The 13,995-nt window shown below is 46.9% G+C and overlaps 1 protein-coding gene across 10 annotated transcripts in view; it reads left to right on the forward strand.

Moving 5' to 3' along the window:
* CASZ1 (castor zinc finger 1) overlaps window positions 1–13,703 on the forward strand; it is a 280,840-nt gene extending 267,137 nt beyond the window's left edge. For 9 of the 10 annotated variants that reach the window (XM_057431546.1, XM_057431529.1, XM_057431566.1 and 6 more), the window contains 6 exons: window positions 1,146–1,344; window positions 1,850–2,021; window positions 4,765–4,913; window positions 6,124–6,358; window positions 7,625–7,918; window positions 11,251–13,703. In XM_057431546.1, the coding sequence (XP_057287529.1) occupies window positions 1,146–1,344; window positions 1,850–2,021; window positions 4,765–4,913; window positions 6,124–6,358; window positions 7,625–7,918; window positions 11,251–12,506 (2,305 nt within the window). In that variant the 3' untranslated portion in view covers window positions 12,507–13,703. The remainder of the gene's footprint in view (window positions 1–1,145; window positions 1,345–1,849; window positions 2,022–4,764; window positions 4,914–6,123; window positions 6,359–7,624; window positions 7,919–11,250) is intronic. The other variant, XM_057431589.1, reaches the window with a different exon arrangement.
* The last annotated feature ends 292 nt before the right edge of the window (window positions 13,704–13,995 follow it).

The following is a 13,995-nucleotide window of genomic DNA, read 5'->3' on the forward strand; positions in this document are numbered from 1 at the left end:
AGGTAGCTGCATTTCTCCTGGGTTTGTCCCCAGTAAGCTCTTCTGGGAACGCCAACTGGAACTCAGTATAATTAACCTTCATTCATTTTTTTCAGTGAAGAAGATGCAGGGGTCAGGAAGTGGAGGGGGCTCAGGTGCTTGGACTCTGATTGTCAGGAATGGGTGTCTCAGCAGCTCAGGGAATAGGGAGCAATTCTCCCTCATTTCAGATCTCTCCAAGTTTTGCTGTCCTGGCTGAACTTCTGTACAAGTGTTATGAGTCTCTTTAAATCCTGTGTCTCTGGTTTTGTAGTGTTGGTTTACAGAGTAATTCACAGGGGAGGTGTCTGGCAGGAGGAAATGTACCTTGCTGAACTTCTTTTCAAACATAAAAGAAGTTTCACAGTGTTGGTGTTATTTCTGTTGCATAGACAGAAAGAGGTACAGAAGTTCTGTGGTTTATGCAGGAGTCCAGGCTCAGCTTAGGCATTGCTGTTTAATGATTCAGGCTGCTGGAGTCTCAGTCTCAGGGTCATGTATTGACAGTCATTTGCTTTCAAAGAAGTGTATTAATTCAGTTTCACATAACTGAGTAGGTATCATTTGGTACAGTGCTTGAGATCCAAGAGATCAATGTTCACCTACCTCTGATCTGACCTCTGTGCAGCCAGAAATCCATGGAATGGGGGGGGAGAGTAATGTATCAAAACCATTTAACTAATTAAATAGGCCACTGCTGATGGTGTCTACTCACGGGAAGCCCTGGCATCTTGCAGTGTGCTTGCCCCAGAGTTTCATTTCAGTTAGACAAAACTGAGATGAGAGAAACTGTCTGAATCCACTGAGGCAAATGTAAGCAGAAAGGGAGAAACAGCATCTGTGTGGATCTTGAGAGCTTTAAATTGCAAGTGTGGCCCTCGGAGACTACAGCACCCACCATGCACTGCTGTATTTCAGTAATCTTAATCAGGAGAGTGCTCTGGCTTGGTGGAATTGCAGTGGCATTGCCAGCATCAGTTTTAGGAAAGAGGAAGGTGGTTGTGGGCAATCTGTAGGCCATGTTTGGAGCAGAGGCTTCAGCTGGGCTCCCCCTGAATTAAATTTTGGCAAAGAAACCAATGTGTGAAATGAGTGAGGGTGATGATGGGGTGTTGGATGTGTTCCAGTGATCCCTGCCTGGCAACGGACTGCAAGTACGCCAACAAATTCCACTTCCACTGTCTCTTTGGGAACTGCAAGTACGTGTGCAAAACCTCGGGCAAAGCAGAATCCCACTGCCTGGACCACATCAACCCCAACAATAATCTGGTGAATGTGCGAGACCAGTTTGCTTACTATTCACTGCAGTGTCTCTGTCCAAACCAGGTAAGAGCAGTTCAAAAGCAATGTTCCACCCTGAAGTATGTGTGGGAGAAGAATGAGAAAGAGCAAGTAGACTGCTCAACAGGAAGTGAGGTCGAGTGTCTCATTCCTGGTCTAACTACAGAACCATGGAAGGGGCTAGCAAAATGTTTGGTTTCTAACAAATTGCAGGTGTTTGGATGTTTCCTTGGCTTGGGTGAACTGGACAAGGTAACTAGAATGCTCTGAGACACAAAATGAAATACAGTAAAAATCTATACCAGGGAAAAGCCACAAGTTAGGGTTGGGGTATCTCAATGTAGAATAATGCAATGCAGAAAGCACAGTGGCAATACAAAGTACATGACAGGGAGCATGACTGTATTGCAGCTTGTGGAAGATAACATGGATGTGATCTAGAGTATGAGTTCAGGGCTCTCTCATGTCTCAGAGGGACAGCATCAGTAGCAGCAGATGGGAGTGCATTTGGTTTAGATGTGCTTAAAACGACCTGTCTGCTACTCTCCAGCACTGTGAATTCAGGATGAGAGGGCATTACCACTGTCTTCGTCCTGGCTGCTACTTCGTGACTAACATCACCACCAAGCTGCCCTGGCATGTGAAAAAACATGAGAAGGCAGAGAGAAGGGCAGCCAACGGCTTCAAGTATTTTACCAAGCGAGAGGAGTGTGGCAGACTGGGTGAGTTGTCTTCTCTTCCCCCATCATCTCCCTCGTGTGGGCTGTCCCATGTCCCGCCTAAGAACACTGCGAGTTAGAGCCTGCAAGTTATGTTCAAGGTGTATTTGGTCATTAAAGCGCTGAACAAGAGAACAAATGAAACAGCAGTTCCTGATCTGCAGGAGCTGAAGCATATTTTCCCAAATAGACCCAGTTAAATGCATAGAAATGATAATATAGAGGAATATATATATATATTTGTCTGGAAATACAGCTTCCCCTTAGTTTTTGCTTTATAGGTCATTGTCAAGGCCTTTTTGTTTGTTTGGGGAATTTTTTTTTTTCACTTTGTAGTCTTTTGGGCCTAATACTTGTGTTGGGTGGAGTTTAAGAGTGCTTTTAGCAGTAATAAAAGGCATAAGGGAAATGCTTATTCTGATGAGTGCCTTGTGTGAACATCTTCCTGCATCAAGAAAGCTTACTTTATTTTTATTAGTCAGGGCACGACATTGAAAGACAAAGGGCAAATAACCAGAGATTGAGGTATGAAGAAGAGCATTCCATAAACTACTCCTCTGAAGCCATTCTCTACAGCCAGTTGTGAGCAGCAGGGAATGCAGTGCTGTATCTCTGTGCCAACCTCCCACCACAGCACGGCCTAAGGAAACACCCGAGATGTGGCACAGCCTCACACTGTGGCTTGCCCACTTGCCAGTACTATTAGCAGCAGGGCAGTAGTTATTAAATCCAAGTGCCTCTAGTGTAAAGCTGGTCGAACACAACAACAGAAAGTGGAATGCGTTCCCAGGGAGGTAGCTAGAGCTGGAAGCCACGGCTCTGAACCTGGGGGGAATCCCTAAAGAGAGCTCCTGCAGAGCTCTGTCCTGAGCTGTCATGATTCACTTAACCCTTCAACTTGTGTTTCGGCTTAACAGTATCACAGACCCAGCCCCTTGGAACTGAAGCTGCAACAAACCAAGGTTCAGAATAACACTTCTGGGTGCTGTTCTCTCCCACTGCAGGGAAACAGCCAGAACCAGACTTTTCTTTTCAGCTTGCTTTTCATCAAGAATTTGTACCCAAATGGCAGCTTGTTTGTGGTAACCAGGGTACTGAGTGTCAACATGCTGCGGCCAGTACTTACCAAGGTCTCATTTGCACATGTCAGTAGATTCAGCAGTTGCAGGTATTTACTCAACTTTAGGTGTTTCAGGTGATAGCAAGAGCTAGACAAAGCAGGACAATGATACATGACACCCAGCCTACACGGGTGCCCTGGCAACAGGCGAGCCTTCACCTGCCCTTTGCTGATAGTGTTTCAGTCCCGCCAGCACTGTTTGTTCTCTATCCCAGAGAACAGCACAACGGGATGGGGAGGGCGAATGAGGTGGTGCTGTGGGGGAGTGCAGTGCCTAAACAAACATAAACTTGGCATGTGCCTAAAACACTAAACATGGGCTGGGTGATCCAGGAGCTGCTTGGCTCTGCCTGTGTCAGCAGTGTTTAGTTTGGGGAGCGATGGGGTGCATGCATCCAGCAGTGTGGACATCTGCCTATAGGTTGGGTTGCCATGCCATAAACATGTTTAGCCAGCATATGTTTTAGCCTTTGCCTGTTTAGATACAGGCAGCACGATGGAATGGTGTAGCTGGATGTGTTTGTGTAGGTCTAGATGGCTGCATCAACATGTAAATGCATGTCTGCTTCTCTGTATATCTCTAGCCTTTTTATGTGTGTGTATATCTATATATCTATATATATATATACATCAGGTGCAGAAAGCACTGGCTTGCTTTAAAGGCTGTGAATGTTTCAGAACAAACATATACAACAGATTTTTCTTTAATACATGTGTTTGTGCATGTATAAGTATCAGACACACATGGATGGATGGGGAGGGAGAAACAGATAAATGAAAAATACCCACATGTGTAAGTACAGGGGGATGGGTGTAGCTACATGAGTAAAACTGAGCCTGTCTGTAGGTCTGTACAGGTCTGTAAGGGTATGGCCAAGGAATGATGGAGAACAGACAGAACCTGGTAGAGCTGTGTTTTTAACTATAAGAAGCCATTATCTGTCAGCTATAGAATGTGGCTGTTGAGGGTTGTCACAAACTCCTGGCATGCATGGCATGATCCACAAGGCACAAGACGTGTCACATACTGGGTGCCAGAACCCATAGGAATTGCTTGTTGCTGAGTAGCTGCCCCTATTACACAACAAATTTGGAGTGGCAGTAAACACTTCCTGGCTCGTTTCTATCTGACCAGAGGGTATAGTGTCCAGAGCCAACACTGTTGAGACTGCTGTACTGAGAGCATAGTTAGAAGGAAAAAGAGAAAAAGAACTTCTCATTTCCAATCTGAGCATGTATTTTTGATTGTAACCTCCACAATACAGTTAAATGTCTTGGTTCTGTTCTCTTTGTAAAGGAAAAGGTGCTAGCTAAGATTGGAGAGTGTTAGGCACTAGTGGATGTAATAGTAATGTTCCTTTCTTTACAACAAAATGAAGAAGGGTGGGACCAGTCTCACTTCTTAAACCTGTGTACACTGTAATCCTCTTCTGCAGTTGCTCAGCAATCAAAATACCATGTTTTGTCTCATTCAAGACTGTTCCTGAAGAACCCATGACCACTAGTAGTCTTCCACTAGAAACCCATGTAGCAGCAGCCCTGTCCCGTTTCCAGATCATCTTCCCTACAGTCCCTTTCCTTCTTGATACCTTCCATGTGCTACATATGATGGTTTTGTGTTTGTAGGTTGCAAATACAACCAGGTGAACAGCCACTTCCACTGCATTCGTGAGGGCTGCCAGTTCTCCTTCCTGCTCAAGCACCAAATGACATCCCACGCCAGAAAGCACATGAGAAGGATGCTGGGGAAGAACTTTGATCGTGTTCCTACTCAGGTGACTCACTAGTTATTTAAGCTGTAGATGTGCATGTAATATCGGTCCCTTTGGTTGCTTGCTCCAGAGCTGCCTTAGACATTTGTACCCAGACTCTCTCAAATGCAGATAAATATAGCATTGGGGGATGCAGCTGGGATACGTGAGTTCACCCAAGGTACCTTTACCTGGTTGGACTGCACAATAAGAGGAAGCATAGACATCGAAGCATTACTTAGTGTAAACAGCTTTTCCTTGTGAATTATGGAGATAAAAAATGGAGAACACTAAAACTACAACTTGCCCTCCCTCCCTGCTCTCTCAATATACACCAATTGGTTATTAAAATGAAGTGCTTAGGATGTGGAAGAATTGAACATGCTGGTTAAAGCAAACATTTCCTGTTGCACATAAAGAACTATTTGCTGCTTCCACCTAGGATGGGAGGAATACCAATCTTGACATTTTTCTTCCCTTATTGATTTGGAGTTAGTTTAGGGCACTCCTTGTCCTCTCTCAGGAAGTAGCAGAGCGATGCAGTTGCATCTTCTCTTAACACATAACTGAGAGCAGTCCAGCAAACAAAACAGGGATGAAAGCACAAATCAGAGCACGTGGCAAAGCTAATCAGATCACTGCTCTGCCTTTCTGCATTCAAATGTTCTACCTCCAGTTTTCCCCATACCTTAGTGGTGAGTTTGGCTATCCAGTGCTGCTGGCTACCTCCCAGGTAACCAGAGATGGCCAGGTCAGGCCAGGCCAGAGCAGCTGCGCGTGACCACAGCACACACCTCCATCACTGGTTTCAGCCTCTGTGCCCCTGTTGCAGTGTCTCAGCATGCAGGCATTAGGAGAGTCGTGTCCGCAGTCGTATTTCCAGTCTCTGAATGCAGCAGGACCTACACAGTAAGGTAGCAATGCCAAGATTAACACCTCCTGTTTTTGAATACATCGGAATCCACACACCAGGATGCTGGTGCCAAGATTAACGCTCCCAGCCTCTGAGCACATCACAATTCACATACCAGGATCCATGTGCCAAGCTCAAAGCCTGAGCTCCCAGGGAAGGCAGACTCACGCTCCCAGCCACCGTGCCATGGGTTCCACTCACGAGTGTGTTCCAGCTATCCCTCCTGAACTGTGACGGGGGAAATAAACGTGCAGACAGATGGTTTTGGTCTTGGCATCTTGCTTTTGGTGTGAAAGTCCCCGTCCTGTGTTCTTGCTGCAGGTTATTGGCCACACTCCAAGAAATGAAAATCTCCCCCAGGTTGGCAGCATGGCACCCAGCCCAGCCTCATCAGGAACCCCAGCTTCCTTTCAGGGACCCCCAAGCATGATGGACACTGAAACAGATGAGTACATGGATTACACTGGCTGCAGCCCTGGGGGTATCTCCTCTGAATCTTCCAATATGGACCGCAGCTGCTCCAGCACTCCAGTGGGCAACGAAAGTACATCAGCAGGTAAGAGAGAAGGGGTGGGGTGAAACGGATCCTCAGTTGCCTGCTCTCTCTCAGCAGATACACTCAGGAAGAGGCCAAAGAACAATTGCATCTTAAAATATGACCTGTACCAGCGTCACAGTAGTGCCTCATACTAACCTGGCTCCCTCCACCATTTCCGAGATCCATCAAAATGAGCACCTCAAACATCCATGAACTAACAGCATATCTTTTCTCCCCTGAAGAGAGGTTTTTATTCTCTGTCTTGGATAAGAGGATTTGAAAGAAAAATAGTTCTGGGCCTCTTCTGTACTTGGCATTTCCCCTGGTATCTTTATGTAGTTCTTGTGCAGCGTCTGAAGTCAGGTACTTTCCTATACAACTGAGGTACAGAAAGACTGTACAATAGCAAATACTGTATACACAGGGGAAAAAACGCTACCACATCTTCAGAAAGCAACACATAAAAGCAGCTCACTGAGCTCCCCTGCTCCCACTCTGTGCAGTGCTGCTCAGAAGAGACCTCCATCATCCCCTCTTTTTGCTAGGATAATGTGTAGCCATCTCCCACTGCCCTGTGTTAGGGGGTTATCTTCTCAGCAGTCAGATAGCTTTTATGAATTCTGTTACCTAGTGGTGATGCAGGGATCTCTTAGCTGCCCTTCCCAGGGTTAAGTGTTACATTCTACATAGGCTGCCTCACTGAGCTCGCTTTAGTTTTGTAACATTTCCCTGCTTTTCTTTCCCATACCAGTTAGATAAAGGTTATTCTATACCTGACCATGTCTGTGAACCCTGCTGGGTCATGACAGTGGTTGTCCCATGGCATTAAAGCTCCCCCTGAGTCCTGGTGGGACTGGTTCCTGGCACTCTGTCAGTAACTGTCTGGGACACAGCCCCCAGCTGCTATCCAGGGAGCAACACCACCCACCCAAATGTAAGACCAGCCTTGCAGCTATTAGTTGTATGAGCTGGCACTATGTACATGAACAAGGAATTTCTTCCCCCATGCCACCCACTAAAGCCACCCTACCTTGTGCAGAGACAACCCTCCTCTTCCTGATGCTGTCAGTTCCTCACCTTCTGTTTCTTCTCTGTTACAGTTCTGTTTCATACATTTGTGAATGTATTTTCCATTTTCATCGTATTGCTTCTGCTCTTGGGTTCTCATTTCAGTTCTTTTGTTTCTTGTTTTGGTTTTTTTTTTTTTTGTTTTATTTTTTATTGGTTTGGTTTGGGTTTTTTTCTCCTTTTTTTTCTGCTTTTTTTTCTCTCCACATTCTCCAGGCTGCCTGGTTCCTTCTACTGCTACTGCTGCTGCCGATGATGGTACCCATACTGCACCACAACCTCAACCACCATCTCTGCCTCCATCTTTCTCACAAGCCCTGCTTAGGTCTCCCCTTCCCACCCTCCCCTATCTCTTCTCTCCATCTTGTCTCTCATACTCTCTGCTCAGTGCCACTCTTGGATCCAGCAGAGGCATTGTCATGCCTGCCGCCAGCACCACTGGGTTTTCGCCCATCATTGCCACTCCAACTCCAGTAAAAAGTGACGTTCCCTTAGTTCAGGATGCAGCAGGTAACACTTCTTTGCTTTCTCTCTTGGTCTCCTGTGCCCATCTCCTTCCCCACTCACCCTGCCCACGTTTTCTCTGCACCTTTGGGTCAGTAAAAAACCATACATCACTCTGTGTCTTAATTAACTTTATCCATGGCCCTTCCACACCTCTCCTTTTGTCTGCTGACACAACAGCCACAGCTACAAAGGATAACAAAAACCACAGCAAACCACTGAGACACATCAGGTATCCACCTGAGAGAAACTGCCACCAGTTCCAAATGAGGGGAAAAAATCTAACAAAATGCAAAGTTAACATGCTCTTTCAGCCTCTTGGTAACAGCAGGGTGGCCATAAAGGAAAGTTTTTCTCATGTAGCATTAATGGGACTTGGGATTCTTGCTTAGCTCTTCCAGGCCAGCCAACACCATAACTACCATAGTCTGCTGCGCATAGCAGGTACCCAGTTCCCCTGTTTTTATTGATCTTTTAAGCTTCACTGCTTCCTATCCCTGCATGAAGCCATAAAATTCAGGGCTGCTCTCCCCAGCACCAGTAACAGAGTAAGTACAGTGTCACTGTGATGACATCATCAGACAGCTCAGGCTGTTTCTCACACTCACTGTTATTTATATCTGCTCTTAACAGCTGCAGAAAATCCATCGAGATTTTTAGTTTTAAGCTGCCATGTTTCCCATGTGTGACTAAGATCAGAGATGTCTCAGGCTGGGGATTCTCATTCCAGCTGGGAATGGTTTTTAGGGTGTGTCTCGGTTTTGGCTTCTTTTCCCAACTCTCAGCTCTTTTCTAGTTAATTAAGGGCATATTTGTGCTTAAAGTTCACACTGAAGAGGATTCTGGCAGCCTACAAATGTCCCAGTCATTCTTCCTGCCAGTTTTAGTAATGAGCAAATCCAAGGTAAACGGTTGGGAGTGTGGCTGGACGACCAACTCCGCTTTGAAGGTCATGGATTTTACTCATGGATTTGGCAGAAGGATCCTTTGCCCTGTCCGGAGGAGGGTGTTCCAGTGAACAAAATTCACAAGAAACTCTATTTTTGCTTCATTTTTTTTCTTCAAGGATTTGCATGAACCTGAAACATTCTAGGCTTGTGCTCTGCTTTCCTCTAATGATACGTTTTTAAGTTTCTTTTTACTTTTGTATAGTTTTGTGGATCTTTGTGTTATGAGTAGTTGAAAAGACCAGCTTATGGAATGCGCTTACCATTGAGAATTGCTTGGGATTACAGTTGCTGAGGCTTGTAAATCTTCAGTTGGGTGCTAGGGACTGAACACTGTCTGGTGGCTAAAGCAGGAGGGTGTATGAGGTTATCACTGCTCTTTCCCATGCTCTTGTGCTGAAACTGCCTGTCTGAGGAAATAGAATTGGTCTCACTAAGTTTTAAGCCCATTTATTTGAACTGATGTAAAAGCTGGGCAGACACATTGAACTTAGAAAAGGTAAAATCTAAATTACACTTATTTCCCAGGCAGTCTTTCCCCTAAAATGGCTTATCCCATATTGCTGTCTGGAGCCAGACAAGAGGAGCATTCATACCAAGGATAAAAGACTTGATGATTTGGCTGTAACCGATTTTAAAGAAGGGGTTGATCTGGATAGCAGTGGTTTGTCCAGGCAGGGATGCACTTACACTGGTGCTCTGGAAGCACAGAACTAGATTTACAATACCAGATGTTTCTGGGGAGAGCAGAGTTAATTGGTCACAGGTTCTGTAGCTAAAGCTTGCTAATTTAAAATCCACAGTGACAGGAAGTTATTCTTTCACTGGTAGCTGGTTAAATTTGCCTTAACATGCAGATTCCACCAGCCACGTATCACTAAGATGGTCTCACCAGGGATGCCCCAAGCTAGTGTCTTTACTTGCAGCCAGAGCAGAAATGCCATGGAATGAACGGGTGTGGAAAAGTCTTTTGTTCCTTGCTTATCCTGCAGTCTGTATAGCCCGGCCATGCCAAGGGCCACCAAAGGGATTAGGTTGCTGCTACCATTTCATTGACTTCTGCCTTCAGTACAGCCCCAGTTTAACTTCTGGAGGCTTCCTTCAATGATATCCTCCCTTTCTCTAGAAGGGTTGTCTTTGGAAGGGCCAGATATGGCAAAAATAGCATTCATCACATTAAATACCTGCTTATCAGCCAGAAAAGAAAACAATTCTACAACAGTCAAAGAGATGAGTGTTTCTTCAGCTGCCTAGACAAGGATGCAAGCTGCTCTGGGTTTTCAGGCCCCAGGCACTGTGTGTCACAAATCATGCCTCTTTTTCAGAGGATGGCAGTTTCAGCATGAGGAGAGGCAAAACAACAACAACAAAAAAGTATGGTTTAGTTTCAAGCTATAATTTCCAATTACACTCACAGTTCTGCACCTGGTGAGAAATTCTTGCCTCCAACCTCATCTGTGCTGCATGTTGATACTGGAGATTGTGGTTTGATTCTGGAAACAGCAAGCAGAGAAGAAAAAAAAGTTAATAGATATAATGAGGTCGAGTCCTTGATGTCAGCTTGATCCTAGGGGACGTGAGCACTAGCCAGTTATGCTGGCCCTGTGAATGAAAGTAGAAGATGGATGAGGGCTCTTTATTTACTAGGGGCATCATGTGATTTTTGAGACCCAAGGGAAAGCTGCAGAACTGGTATTTTCTCTCAGAGTCCACTGGCTAGTGATGATGAGAATTAGCCCCATTGAACATCTGTCCATCTGTCTTTCTAAGTGCACTCATCGTAATGTGTAGGCTCATTACAGTGAGGGATGTTGCAGTCTCCTGGCCAAAGTCCATCCTATTTCTATAAATTCCCCCCCTTGCAGTTTTAATCACGCATGGGATCCTTCCTCACTTCCTCCCTGTCCTTGGCAATTGCAGTGTATTACAAGAGCCTGGATAGGCGATAGTATACACGTACCAGTTTTTAGCATGTTAAACTCTTCTGCCACTTCAGTTAACACACCTCAGGCCTTGGGTTGGAACAAGCCAGCTCCTCTGTATTAAAGTCTGACTTTAGGAAAATAGGCCTAGAGATTAACTAAGCAGCAGAAGAAACTGAGAGAGTAGCAAAACAGAGAAGCAGTCATCAGCATCTACACAATATTGGGTATACCAGAGCACCAGTTAGAGACAAGGTGGGATATGCTGGAAATAGAGGAAGCGATGTCCAACAGGCATCAGCCAGCCCACATTCCCAGTTCAGGCTTCCGTAGAGCTTTTGAGGGCTGAGCCGCTGGGTGGGAGCAGTTGCAGCATTGTGCCCTGGCAGACACAGACCTTGACAGGATGGTTGGGAGATGAAGAGAGACCTGGCTGTCAGCGACACCACTCTTTGCTTTTTCTCCCTAGGGAATACCATCACTATGCCAACTGCCTCAGGGGCCAAAAAGCGTTTCTGGATCATTGAGGACATGTCCCCGTTTGGCAAGCGCCGCAAGACTGCGTCCTCCCGCAAGATGCTGGACGAAGGGATGATGCTGGAGGGATTTCGGCGCTATGACCTCTACGAGGACTGCAAGGACTCCAGCTGCCAATTCTCTCTCAAGGTTACGCACTACCACTGCACGCGGGAGAATTGTGGCTACAAGTTCTGTGGCCGTACCCACATGTACAAGCACGCCCAGCATCACGATCGTGTTGACAACCTGGTATTGGATGATTTCAAACGCTTCAAGTCTTCACTGAGTTGCAACTTCCCAGACTGTCAGTTCTCTGGCAATAGCACACACTTCCACTGTCTGCGCTGTGGCTTCCGCTGCACTGACAGCACTAAGGTGACAGCCCACCGTAAGCACCACGGCAAGCAGGACGTCATCAGTGCTGCTGGCTTCTGCCAGTTCAGCTCCAGTGTGGACTGCGAGGTGCCTGACTGCAAGTACAAACTCAAGTGCTCCCACTTCCACTGCACCTACCCTGGCTGCAAACACACGGTGGTGGGCATGTCACAGATGGACTCGCACAAGCGCAAACATGAGAAGCAGGAGCGAGGGGAGCTTCCTGCCATCTCTCCTGGCCCCGAGGGCCTTGCCCACTCCACTCTTGAGTATGACATCCAGAACTCTTCCATCAACCTGGACAGCTCCCTCAACCTCAGCACTGACAACAACAGCTCCCTCTTCTTCCTGCAGAACGCAGCTGGTGTGGGCCTCAATGATTCCCTGGACCTCAGCAAGAAGCAGTCAGAAGTCACTGAAGGTCCATCACCGAGCAGAGCCGGGACTGCACCTCAGGAGAGGGGGGCAGTGGCATCTGGCTCCGGTGATGTGGAGGACGAGGATGACTCTTCCCAAGAGGATGAAGAGGATGATGAGGAAGAAATGAATGAAGAAGAGGAGGATGATGAAGAGGAGGACGACGATGATGATGATGAAGAGGATGATGAAGAGGAAGACCTGAACACAGATTCTGAGGAATCGCTGCCTGACCCTGAGGGCCTGGCCACTAAAGAAGATGGAGAACCAGAGGAGGCTGCTTCTTCCACAGATCAGGGCGATGCTTCCATGCCACAGGGCGAGCAAGCCCTTACTCCAGCCCCAACTCCTGCTCCAGCTCCAGCTCCAGCTGCTGCCCCAGCCTCTACTGTCGCTCCAGCAGCTTCTCCTTAATCTTAGAGACAACGGCAGCAGTGGTTTGGTTTTGCTCTTACACAAAATTACTAAGAGGACCCCCTATGAGGCAAGAACAAAGATTGGGATGGAAAGTGGAAAACAAACTCCGTGCCACACACACGAGAGAGAGAGGAAGGAAGGAAACCCACGCTCCTCCTCAGGCCCCGTAAGAGACAGGTTGGCAGCAGGACTGGTGCTGCATCCCTTCATTCTGCAATCACAGAACATGGGGGCAGGAAGCAGCATGAAACACCCTTTTATATGGACATGAACCTTGAGGGTACCAGCTGCTTTTCCTTGCTCCCTGCATGGTGCGTGGGGCCTGTGCCCATCTGGGGACCCTTTGTTATGGGTGGGGCTCTATCCCCCCATGTTTCTTTCCGGGTTTTGTTTTTCCATGTTTTCAGTTGTACGATATTAATAATAATCTCCACTTCTTGGAGGGGGGTGGGTGGGAACAACAGGTAATGAATTTTAGAACTATATATTTGTGTGTGTGTCTCTCTATATAATGTACACACACACACACATATATAACACGCAAGGAATTGGTGTCACAAGGACAAGTAGCTCAGCTTTGCGGGTGGGAAGGAGGGGTGAGGGGTGTTTGCTCTCTCTCTCTCTCCACCCCTCCCCCCTTCTTTCTCCAGCATTAAATGAATGGCATCAGGCAGCAAGGGTGGGAGTGGGTATTTATTGTCACATAAATGAGGACGCATTAATGAATGAGCAGGGGTGGGAATGGGACACTCCTCTGTTCTTCCAGATCCTTTTTACTATTAATGATAATAATTTTGAATGCTATTTATATTGTAAAACTTTTCTCAGTCTACACTTACTTTCTCTGTAGGACACCTCTCCTCATCCCTGCTGTTCTGCCTGTAGGGAATTTAGCTGAAGTAACTTGGGAAGAGCACAGCAGGCAGTTAAAGGGTCTGTCACACTGGAGGACTGGGGTTAATCTCCCATCCAGTTCCATCTCATCCCAACTCCCAGGTGCTTCCTCTCTATTGAGGGTGAGGCGTTTTTGTGGTGCTTCAGTATCCCCATCTCAGGAGGCTGTGAGCTGACACTGTCCCGCGGTGCAGCACAGGGAGCACCGTGCTCACAGAAGAGCATCCTAAGCCGTTAAAGCAGCCTTCAAAAGTACTTGCTGTCTGACCAGGCAGTTGTGCAGTGGCAGGTATGTCCCTGGTCCCCAAGCCCTCGTCCCCAGCCTTTCACCGTGGATGGGCAAGCCTGTCATCTGTGTGCATGGACTCAATGTTCTGCTGACTCTGGGAGAGGGTGAAGGCACTGCTGAAGAGGGAGGCAAAGGCAGCACACATTCAGGACCCCACTGTGGGATGTCCTGCTCAGGCTTGGTGGTGGGGGGGGGGTGTCTCTTTTGCTCAGCACTGGGTGGGAGGAGGGACACTGCTGGTCTATAGCTATTGGCCCCATCATGGTTTTTGCAGCTACAAAACATGAGGCTGTTGCAACCCAT

This window comes from Pezoporus wallicus, unplaced genomic scaffold (genome assembly GCF_028554395.1).
Source record: "Pezoporus wallicus isolate ANWC-B61680 ecotype Strahan unplaced genomic scaffold, APGP_CSIRO_Pwel_v1 contig_8006, whole genome shotgun sequence".
In the NCBI taxonomy this organism is placed as follows: domain Eukaryota; kingdom Metazoa; phylum Chordata; class Aves; order Psittaciformes; family Psittacidae; genus Pezoporus; species Pezoporus wallicus.